We start from the raw sequence: 12,380 nt of genomic DNA, 5'->3' as shown, positions 1-12,380 counted from the left end.
GCACTCGCACCTTTGAGTCGCCTGAGCTCGCGAGCGTCCTCGAGGTCCTTTAAGTGCCAGCACGCATGCCGGCGAGTTTATAAGTTTATGGAGTGTGTCGGTGAATCAGAGAGAAAGACACGACGATGCGACAATGAGACAATGATGTCATGCGACGTATGACCTGTCTCCTGTTTGCCTGTCGGTTGACGGCCGGCCAAGACTCCCACACTCTTGTCAAACTTTTGCTTCGTCGGCAATGCCGGGTTCTGTTCGCAGCTCCACAACTCCATAATCCTACTTCTCCATCGTCCGTTGGATTTCTTTCTTTCTTCAATCTATCGACGTGATCCTGATCGCATCCTGTGGATTGAACAGTGGGTAAAAAAAAAAAAAAAAAAAAAAAAAAAAATTGAGAATTTTAAGCTTAAAAATCAAGAGCAATTGACAAATACAAATGCGAATGTATGCAAATCAATTTTCTCTTTCTTTCATTCTTTCTTTCTTTTTAATGAACACGATAAAGTGTCGTTTTCCCTTCGGTTTTGCAAAATTCACTTTTCTATAAAAAACTGCTTTATCTTTTGAACAATTATTCTTTATGTTAATTTCCTTAGCCGTCCGATTTCATATAATCGTTTATTAAATTAAGTTTATTAAAATTATGTGTTTTTTCATAAAATGTTTATGCCATTAAATGCATTTACATATACGAAAGCAACAATTTTTGTAGGTTTTATTGAGGATTTTATCACACGTGCATAGGCGTATGATATTATTAAGCTTATGTAAATATAATTGCACACGAGGGAAACTGCAAATTACAAAAAAAACTTATGCGCGATGTGATGTTTCTATATATAAGTAAGGATATCGTTTTGCACCGAAGAGAAATTTCCTGTAACATAGTTATTGAATACGAAATATATCTTAAAATTATTATTATATAATATATTTATTGTAGATTATCGTTAATGTAAGTAAGTGTGTGTGTGTGTGTGTGTGTGCGTGCGCGCGCGCGCGCGCGTATATAAGGTAACGTGTATAATGTATACTGTAATGTATGTGTATAATGTTAATTTTATTATACACATTGGTATTAATGAAATAAATGTTACACGAAATACATAATTTTTACATTTAGTGATAAATTTTTCAGTTAACAATGAGTAACGTCTATACTATTTTTTTCTTTTTATTTATTTTAGATAAACCATAACTGCATAAAGTTTAATAAACTTGATAAGGTGTATGTGTCGTTAATTCTTCGATAAAATTCAATTATAATTTTAATGCCAATAATTATCATGTTGATAAATATGGAATAATACGAGTGAAGCAGCTTCGACAGTTACATCGTTGCAATGAACTTCTTGATTTATTAAGTTGAGAGAACTCGAAAGAATGATTAATTTGGACAGATATGTTTAATCGTCAAAGTAAATAATTTGTATTATTCTATATCTTGCTATTTGAAACGAAAGAATGATGTCATCGTCTTTATAACGTTACAATGATAAAATTTCGATTACATCCTTTAGTTTTTATTCTCAGGCATGTACATTTGCATTTTAGCTATTTAATAAGCTTATAAAGTAATTGCCTAATCACCATGAATTCCAACGATCGATAAGTAATTTTTTGTTTTTTTTTTTCTTTTTAGATTATAAAGAGCCCGATATTTTTCTCGGCAAATAATTTTTTGTGTTTTAAGTTTTATTTAGCTAATGCCTATCGTAGTATTTATTGACGTAAATATTGTTGTTTTTTTTTGTTTTGTTTTTTTTTTTTTTTCATGTCAAATTTAATTAAAGACTAAATAGTTCATAAAAATATAAATGTCGAAGGAACATACTGATAAATTTAATTGTTAATAGTTAATGATAATAATAATAATGACAATAATAATTATTATAACTATGTTTATAAATTGATTATTTTAATAAATGTCGGAATGTTTAAATGATCAAGAATACATGATAACGAGCCTCAAGCATTTGTATATCATTTTATTTATAATTTTAATATAAAACTAAGGAGTGGAGCTTGCAAGTTATTATATTCCGCTTTATTTAAATTCATCGAACATTTCGATCTATCCTTTTTTATCTAAGAGCCTTAATCATAAATTATTTTTTCATTTAATTACCTCTCTCGTTTCTCTCTTGTGCTAATGTTGCAGAAATTTATTCGAGTGAATAGTATTCCAAAGTGACTATACATAATGTAGTATAGGTTTTTCTGACTATAAGTAAAGTGCCGGGATTACGATTCAAAATGACCCAGTCATTAGGTATTCCTAAGCTATAAAGTTATTTATTAAGCTACATAAATTATTAGTTTACATGTAGCATTATAATAGAGGTCCCTAAGCATTATGCAAATTTTTAAACTTACGAATCTTACGTACTTGTCTCAACTAGTTTATGACAAAGGACAATTTACCATAATTACAATAAAATGCAGGCAGATGAAATAATGCAAATGAATATTATTTACTTTAGCTGCGATTATCGAATCGAATTGCTGTCGAAAAAATAATATGTATAAAATAATAAGAGGCACTAGAGCAGCGCAAAAAATCTTTTGCCAGCTACGAAATTATGAAATTATGTTAATTTAGTGATCCGCGTTATTATTAAATGTTGGATTATCTATTTCATTTGTGCTATTATATTAATGTCTAATATAAAATCTCGAATAAACAATCGAATATTAATAATAAAATCGTGATTGTTAATTCAATTCGCTATATTTTCTCGTTCTTTTTTTTTTTTTTTTTTTTTTTTTTTTTTTTACCAGAGTTTTGAATAAATTGTCAATTATGTGGCGCGCGCGCGCACACACGCACGCACACACAAAAGAGCGAAAAGAATGTGCAGATGGTGAAAAAAAAATATATATATATATGCATAGATTATTTTATCAAGGAATTCATTAATTGTCAAAATAAAATCAATATTTTGAAGGATATTTTTAACTATAAATTTAGGCGGACAATGGCTTAAAGCCGAGCACTTTTATTCTATCAATGGCTTTATAGGAACGAACATTTTTTATTCTCATTAATATCATATAACTAACGTTTATTAAGCTTTATTATTCATAAAAGATGCTTTACAAAGTGTCGAGGTAAAATAATGTTAAAGTAATACGCGCGTTTTTTTTTTAAATTATTTTTTCTTAAATATATAATTACAATGGGAGGAGGATTATGCCATACATAATAGTAATACAATAGTTGGCTGAAGTTCTCGTGGTTTTAATTATGGATGGATGTATAACCGTTATTAGCGTACGTCAAATCGTATCGTTAGCTCAATTAACCACGGGAGCCCGTTATTTAACTAATATTGAATATAAATTAATAAAGGTAAGAGCCGATTTATGCCGATCGTGTAGCGTAGGTCAATCGTGAATAGTTGAAGAGAGTCGGGGAAAGACGCGCACAGTACACATAAGCGAGGAGGAAAGTAACAAGAGAGACATTTTTTGGGAATCGATGTAGAAAAAGTTGAGAAATGTTTATATTGAAGCCCACGACACACCGGTAGTCCGTATTGGCAGTCCGAGGCTATCCGAATACCGAATAAACGTGCGGCAGGAGAGCTGATATCAGCGGTTCCAGCGTATCATGTGCTCTCGCTCTTGGCGCGGTTGCGTCATGTCGTAAAGGCGGCGAAACGGCGACGAGTCAAGTCAGTCAAGTAGGCGAGAAGAGTTAAGAGAGTGGCTGAGCCGAGCCGAGCCGAGGTTTCTCGATAGTATGCCATTAATGTTGTGACGTGTTATAATAATTTTAAGGAGTACGTTGTATTATTTATTAGTGGAAAGGCTGTGCTAGTCAGGAGGGAAGACGGCGTACGATTTTGGTAAATACGACTGGCATGCTCGATAGTACATTATCGCGAAGTTTCCGATTTATATTTTATATTATCACGACACCGCCCCGACGACGGAGGTTGGAAACGGTGTTTGAAGGTTAGGACTGCGCAGCACCTTGGCCGATCTGAAAGCTTCGCTCGCGTGACATTTTCCACTGCTATTTCAACGAGAATCCGAGCCTTTGGTTAGAGAATATTATCGACGAACTGTCGCGCGTGCTGCCTCGGACTTAGACGTTTCAAGGATTTTTGGAACGACGATTTATTGACAACTCATCAATGCGAACGTTGTACGGGATTCACCCATTACGAGAAATTGAATAATAGACGTGTAGCTTTGATCAGGCGATTTTATTGGACACGGAAGATTGAAAGTAAAGCAATGGTAGTCCGAATATCGTATGATCGAAGCTTATAATCGAATTGTTTCCAAGTGGGCACGATATTTTGCCCTAGCCTATTATATATATAAATATATATATATATATATATATATATATATATTTCGACAATTCAACTATTTTTTAAAAGGGGCTGCTGCTCTCGTTAAAATTGTTTAATTAGTAAGAGATTTTTGCTGTGAGCATTTTATCATCATGTCACACTGAAATTTCCTTTATTAATTAAAAGGTTTTATCAACAAGTGCCTAGCTCTCATCTCTAGTCATGCCCCAAACAACGCCGTAAATATTACTTTTTCTTCGCATTGCAGGAAGGTACAATGATGCAAGATGAGGATCTTGGCGGTCCTGCAAGCAAGAACGTATTCAGTAAGGCAGTAGCTAGAATTTCACAGGTCTGTAATGTTAGTATGGCTCGCTTGTTAAAATTAAAATCTTATATGAGCATACATGAAATAAAGAAGCTTATCTTTAATTAATAATGTTACAATGATGATTTTTATACCTCTCTTTATTGTTTAAGGTTTATCAAAGTTGGCTGGACCAGTGGACGCCGCATGTTATATTAAGATGGGCATTTGCAGTTTTTTTAATCATTCTATTTATCCTTCGTATATTGTTGGCACAGGTTAATAATTCAAGCTAATTTGTAATTTTCCTCTTGTTCAGTTTTTGATTTTAATTTTCTTATTCCTTCTTTTACTTTTTTCTTTCTTTTTTTTTTCTAATTTGACCTATGTAATAGAAAAGTTATTCTTTGTACTTGTAGGGATGGTATATTATCACTTATGCATTGGGTATCTACCACCTTAACCTATTTATAGCATTTCTCACACCAAAAAATGACCCAGCGATGGACTTTGATGGTGAAAAATAACTTTGCATCTCATAAAATTTCCCTTATCTATGCTTCAATCGAATAATACTAATATACAAAATATATATATATGTTGTATTAGATGCTGACGGACCCCAGCTACCGACGAGGTCAAACGAAGAGTTTAGGCCATTTATCAGAAGATTACCTGAATTTAAATTTTGGTATTCTGTGTGTAAATCCACCGTCGTCTCTTTGATACTTACTTTATTCGATTTCTTTAATATACCAGTATTTTGGCCAATACTTGTGATGTACTTTATCACATTAATGTGTCTTACAATGAAGCGTCAAATAAAGGTAAGAAGATATATACGTATATTTTATTTGTAAATGGTAATATTTTAATTTTATCGTGCATATGTATTTACTGAAAAATTAATTTTATTTTCAGCATATGATAAAATATAGATACTTGCCTTTTACACATGGTAAACCAAAATACCAAAATCACATTGAAACTACGAAATAATTACAAGTTGAATAAAGTGAAAGTATGTCTGCTGAAGATAAAAAAAAAAAAAAACAAGTATACGTGCGTAAATTCATGTATAATTCATTTTTTTTTCTTTTTTGTTTATTTTTGAGAACTGTTTCAAATTGACTGTAAATGAATTTCTGTTTTCTGAATGACAAATTTGTATGAGTAAAGTCATTGCATTGTTCAAGGATATTAAAAAAAAAGAAAAAAAAAAACTTAAAAATGGAATGAAAACAAAGTGAATGAGTGTAATAAAATATCGTTTTGTAAAGTTAACTCCTTGAAATGATGTTATGTGCGCGATAACTGAATTGTCTTAATATATTTGTAACATAATTCTTGTACAAAGTATTGTTAGGTCTTACATGAATGTGGACAAGGTAACAATATGAAAAAAAGCAGTAACCGGTTGTTATGATGTTATATTAAATCAACTTGAAATTAAAAAGAAAAGGAACAATCATATTAAACTTATAGTAAATACAAATTCCTTTATTGACCATACACGATGTGTTCAATTTAGAATGTATTATAAATTTATAAATCAAGTATTGCAATAGTTTTTATCAAATACAAATCAAAGAAGTTTGATTCCTTTTTTATTTTTTGTAAAAATCTTATTATCATTATACTTATATACATTGCATTGTCACGTATCTGCGTAGGTAAATATTAAGTCTTAAAACTCATTACAGATATATTTTATTTATATCATGGATGTGCTTATATGGAATAAAAACTTGAACTAAAATTAACATTTAGATTTTACTATTAATACAACGTTTGCTTTCATATTAATTATAAATGAAATTTAAAGCCATAATTCATTAGTAAAATATTGTTAAATTCTATTATTAATTTCAATTACTTTCAATTCTACTATTCGGTAACATACGTTGTAATTGGTAAAACATTACACAAGAGTTATGCGTTTACTTTGGATTAAATATTAAATTAACAAATTACGCGTGAGTAAGAGGGCGTTTAGTTTTTGTGCTTTTGTGAATCAAATTTGTGAAAGAGTAGATCATAAGCCACTCTTATTAAATTATTTTGGAAATTTATTTACGATTTATATGTAGTGCACGTAAAGCCACGCTGTCCGTATTGCGTTTATTTAAATTAGAATTTAAAGGAAAAATAAAACTAATTTAGTTGTATTGTTAATTGTACGAGTCATTGAATATATAGTTTTGTATATGTAAGGACACATGTTTATAATATAATTATTCATCACCTCATGAGTTAAAGAAACAACTGATAACAAAAACAAAAAAAAAAAAAAAATGAAAACAATGTAAAGGTAAGAATTACGTAGAATTATTACGTAAGAGAATATATAAGTTGATTTTATTATAAAATTTTTTGTAAAACACTCTTGTATGTCATGATAATGTGAAATTCATCTATGGAGTGGGCTAATCATTTTTAAATATACTATAATTAAGATTGTAAGTAATTTTACAAGCAGAATAATGTTGAATAAAATGTCATGTTAACGAAATTGCAATGTAATAAAAAAAAGTTCTTTGAACTTAAGATTTGTTTTTTTAATCAATTTTTTTATGGTAAATATGAAAAATTAAATTTCGTATATTACGTATAATAGATTTTCACATTTTCGTTGGTGAATATCTGTATATTTGCTGTATGAAAATACTGTGAAACGTTAGGGTTAGGAGACCTGCTGCGAGTAAAATAGCTTTCCCCTATATTAATATATTAATTTCCCAGGAAATCTGTGGTACAGTTTTATAAATAAGTTCGGCCTGATGAACTCGTTTTAAGATTTTCACATTTCAGCACATATTATTAGTTAATAAATATACAATGAAGAAATGATCTAATTACTTATGTTTTTTGATAAGGCTTTTTGTATCAAATTTTAGAATGTGATTATGTTATCTTTGTAAAATCTATTTATGTATATACTATTTATTTATATACTATTTATGTATATATCTATTTATTTATATACTAAATTATGAAAACTGATTAATGATAATTCATACGTTTTTTTTTTATTACTATATACATGGCAGATATATATATATATATATATATATTTTTTTTTTATAAAATTATAAAACAATAAAATCTTTGCTTTGTAATTTTGTAATTATACTCAATTTCCAAATGTTTCCGTAGATATTCAAGTTTTTAGAATATTATTTTATTTTTTATTAATCATAATTACAATTGAAATATTGTTTAAAAATTTCAAATAATAAAAAATACAAAATTTTCTCCACTAGGTTATTTTAATATCTTTATTAAATTAATAGTCACTTTCAATTCAGATTTATTTAAAGATAAATGATTGTTATTAATGATTACCATAAAAAGAGAAATATAGATTAATTTGTTTTTAATTTAGAACTCTGTATCATTTTATTTTGATATTATATTCGTATTATAAAAATCATATTGCATAATTTAAAGTTAGCAGTATGTTTTTACGTTTTATAACTTTTATCAGAATTATTGAAATCATCCTGGGTTATTGATTTTGTTTACATTGGATAACATAATTCTATAGACTAATAAATACATTAAATTTCATTATAATTATGCAATTACTTGATATTAAAAATTGTAATGATACTTTTTAACAACGTATTCTTATGAATATTTCTATTTTTTTTTTTGTTGCAGTTAACATATTATTATTTAATGTGTAGGCAGTATCTTATGTTAAATATTGTTGTAATAATGCACAAATTAATTACTACGAATTGACAAAAAGACATAATATATGTGTAATAAGAACGTAATTATTTTTTATTTAGATATTTAATATTTCGATTAAGTAAACATATTTTAATATATACACATTATAACATATACATATTAAATTTTAACAATTGTAATAATAATAATTCATTTTTTTTAATATCTGTGTAAAAAATTATATGGTATAACGAATGTTACAATATTAAGATATTTATGGTTTGATGTAAGTTTTGTACAATATTAAAATAATAATATTTGAGAAATTATTCTATTATAAATTTTTAAATATATATTATTTTGCATGTTTTTATCAATTATTTAGACGAGAATACCAGATTTTAACCAACCCCACACTATTATCAGAACATTTTTTTTCTTTTTTCTTTTTTTTTCGTTGATAGCGTAACATTTTTATTATTCTTTTATTAAATATAAAATAACAATGATCTGTAAGCTTGTTTTTAAACATATTTGTATACATAGGCGTATAATAATCATATTATCCTAAATTGTTAATTAATTTATTTGTATGATTTTGCATTTTAATTATTTTTTTGAAGTAAGCCTTAATCCGTAATAATTTTTTATTGTAATTTCTAGTATTTGGATTCATTGTCTTATATTTCGATCCTTTTGCTTTTGTTTTCTTAATATTTTTCCTTTACTTTAATAAAATTATAAATTTCATTTACAGATACATAAATTAATTTCTGCATTCGGCTTATTAATAAATTAGTGATTCTACAAGATAAATTCAACATTAATTTCTTATATTATATTCGGTTCAAAAAAAACTATTTATAAACAAAAGCTTCGTATTAATATGCCTGGAATTTTATTTTTCATTATAAATAAATCATACAGCTCATGAGTAATTAAAGACATTATTAAAATTTAATTTGAACATTGTTATAGTTTCGTTGCTTTTCTATATCAAGTGTGAATATCCGAAAAATAGTTTTCGTATAGTACAGTTTTAATATTACTAAAGTATTTTAAAAACTATTAATAAAAGATATAATTATATATTCATAAAATTATAAGAAAATATTTTAATTAAGAATTATATTAATATAAAGGATGTAATATGCTGTTTGCGTTAGATAAAATATTTTTGTACAAGTCTTAAATTTTTTTATAATTTAAAAAAATATTATATAAGCAAAATTCCAGAAATATTTTCGATATATTTAATGCTATGTTATAAAACTTTTCTAAACATTTGACATATTTATTCCGGAATTTATCGGAGAAAGAGTCCGATAATAAACGTTTAAAATATGAATTCATAAATTATATTCATAATTATGTATTATATTTATCGTTTATAATATAATTTGTAAAATATAAATTTAATATTGACATTATCATTATAAGTTATGACTTTTGTTAATGATTAATTTAACTCTATAAATGCATGTGCGCGCGCGCCTATGTATTTTTGCAAAGCATATTTATATGTATATACATTTATGTACTTAAAATAATTATTTCATAATTTTTACATTTAATAATTTATTTTAATATTATGCTGTAGCCTAAATTGAAATAATTTTATAGATTTCGTATCGTTAAGATTTACTATTTTACATTACGTATGTACATATTAATATACAATATTTTAATTAATTCGACATAAAATATTTTATTATAAAACACATATTAATTAAACAAAAAAATTTAATTATCTTTGTTGAAAGATAGAAAGAAAAAGCTTTTATAAAAATGGCGTATAATGAAATAAACCGATAGAATAATATATATTTCTCAGACAAAATTATAATTATGAATTATAATTTTTTTTTTTTTTTTCATAATATATATTATTTGGATTGTTAAAGTTACGCTTAACATATCTATAAAGTATAATATAGAAAGAAAAGAAGAAGAAAACTATTAGTTATTATTACCATAAGAATTTAAATAACATTCGTAGTTTAATTAATTTTGAAATTATGAAATATTTTTAACGTAAAATCTTTTCAACAAATATATAAATTTAGGATCTATTGATGTTTCAAATAGAAAACAATGTCTTTTACCTTGTGACAATGTTAGAATAATTATTATATAATTATATTAGATATCCATATTTCAGAACTGTGGGAAATAATGTTTTAGAATAAACGGCGAATCGTTTGAATGAAATTATTGAAATTTTACAATGTGTATTGATTGCGATAAAGTATCTACAATTCTAGCAAAATATTTTGTCATAATTTCCAAATTTATTCTATACTCTTTTTTTTCTTCAAAATTTTGAATATTTTGACATTTAAAGTATTTTCTATAACCAGACCCTTTCTATTAGTTTGATATTCATAAAGTGATTTTAATATTTCTTTCTTTTTTTTTTTACGAGTAATCGTTCATATAGCTAATTACAGTATAATGTGTAATTTGTCTAATTATAATTATCCTGTCAGTGTTTATAAAATCAAAGTCAAATGATTTCAATATTCAATATTCAAGGTTTATATGTAATATTCATAAAAATAAGAGATTCGAGTATATACGCAATAGCATATAATATTACTTTGGCAAATATGCATCAAAATATTTTGCATTATTTTTATAAAAATATTATATATCACATTAAATATATTACATGAAAGTTTTATAGTTTCTTAAATATATTACACAAGATGAACATTTTAGACAATCGTCTTTACAAATGCATAATAATAGTAATAATAGCAATCTGTATTTCAATAAGCTTTTTGTACTTTTTTTTTTTTTTTTTTTTTTTTTTTTTTTTTTTTGACATTATTTAGAGAATGTTTAGCCGTGACAAAGCATACGAGTAAATCAATGCTCTTACATACAAGAATATTCAAATGCTCCAATAAGCTTTCACCCACAAATAATTTCGATGTATACATTTTTAAGGATAAAATAAAAAAAAAAATTCTTCTTTTATCATAGTCATGGCTATTCATTGGATTCGATTAAACGTGGAAAGAAGATAAAATATATAATCAATATATTTAATTTGTTTTTTACTCGCTTATATTGTATTAGATCAGGCTATGATTCGTATAATGGCCATACGTTGGGAAGAATTTTAAAGAAGATTTTAAAGAATTAGATGATAAAAGCTTTAGCTCGACAGTAAAATATTCTTATGGATTCACACGCCGAACAATGAAATTATGAGAAAAGAATTTACCTTGATTCGGGCAAGGCTTGAATTAATTCATCTGTCAACCAACGATCTAAATATTCATACCAAATTAATGACATCCTCTGCAATAGTTTTTATTTAATATTTTCCAAGGTTGAAGCTCCTAGAGTCAACGAAAACGTCCGATCCGTTTGCTTGGTATCGGGACCTTAAGCAAAGTCATATTATTCGAAAGCCATTGTAACCTCGGGCCGTGAGAAGTAAAACTTTTACGGTATAAAATGATAACGCGCGAAAACCGATAAGCAGAGATTTACTCTCGAGGAAAAGCCAATATTGTCGACCGTGCATCCAAGATTTCTCGTTTCCACTTGCAAGCTCGACTTATTTTACGCGACAATCACCCGCTGTAGATACAAATACCACTCGGCTGTCGTCCTTAATCGCTCGGGATACGGTACATTCTCAAATTCAAGCAAGACAGATCATTCAACAGGAGATCCCTAGCGCCAGCAACAAGCGATTAAAGAAAACTAGCCATAGTGGGCTCCCGAGTCTCTCCGAGCTTGCCATTACTCGGCCGTTTGGTGGCGTTAAGTCGAGGATTATCGTTGATTGGCAGGCAGCCAGGTACCGTTTACACGTGGTTCTTCTTAAATCTGCCGAGGAAGGTCCTGACAGCAGGCCGCGGGTGTGCGTCGACTACGGTCGTCGCATTGGCCTCGCTCACCGTGGTTTCTTTAACGTGGCTGTTTGCTGAGACGTTGGTTGTTGGTCGACTGTACAGTCTGAAAGATAATACAGGCTTCAATAAATTAATTTTTTATTGATGAGGTAGCCGCTCGGTGGCGTCCCCGACCCCCCCGTTGGCATCGCGGTGCGCGATCCGCCGCGGTCGCGG

General features: G+C 28.0%; 2 protein-coding genes across 10 annotated transcripts in view; one reads left to right on the top strand and one right to left on the bottom strand.

The window, feature by feature from the left end:
• Nucleotides 1-5,898, top strand: part of LOC105368970 (protein RER1) — a 6,488-nt gene extending 590 nt beyond the window's left edge. Inside the window, exons 1-6 of one of the 9 annotated variants that reach the window (XM_011508175.1) lie at nucleotides 1-356; nucleotides 4,576-4,668; nucleotides 4,788-4,892; nucleotides 5,034-5,130; nucleotides 5,224-5,441; nucleotides 5,536-5,898. The exon at nucleotides 1-356 is cut by the window's left edge and continues 590 nt beyond it. In XM_011508175.1, coding sequence (XP_011506477.1) covers nucleotides 4,585-4,668; nucleotides 4,788-4,892; nucleotides 5,034-5,130; nucleotides 5,224-5,441; nucleotides 5,536-5,613 — 582 coding nt within the window. In that variant the 5' untranslated portion in view covers nucleotides 1-356; nucleotides 4,576-4,584 and the 3' untranslated portion in view covers nucleotides 5,614-5,898. The other 8 variants (XM_011508174.1, XM_011508173.1, XM_011508178.1 and 5 more) reach the window with 8 other exon arrangements.
• A 5,999-nt stretch (nucleotides 5,899-11,897) lies between these two features.
• The window catches only part of Dh44-R1 (Diuretic hormone 44 receptor 1), a 58,456-nt gene continuing 57,973 nt past the window's right edge, over nucleotides 11,898-12,380 (bottom strand). The window contains exon 10 of the mRNA XM_011495578.1: nucleotides 11,898-12,267. Within this exon, the coding sequence (XP_011493880.1) occupies nucleotides 12,117-12,267 (151 nt within the window). The 3' untranslated portion in view covers nucleotides 11,898-12,116. The remainder of the gene's footprint in view (nucleotides 12,268-12,380) is intronic.

This window comes from Ceratosolen solmsi, unplaced genomic scaffold (genome assembly GCF_000503995.2).
Source record: "Ceratosolen solmsi marchali unplaced genomic scaffold, CerSol_1.0 scaffold1, whole genome shotgun sequence".
NCBI lineage: Eukaryota > Metazoa > Arthropoda > Insecta > Hymenoptera > Agaonidae > Ceratosolen > Ceratosolen solmsi.
Note: the sequence above shows the minus strand (reverse complement) of the source record. Positions and strands in the feature narration are given on the sequence as shown.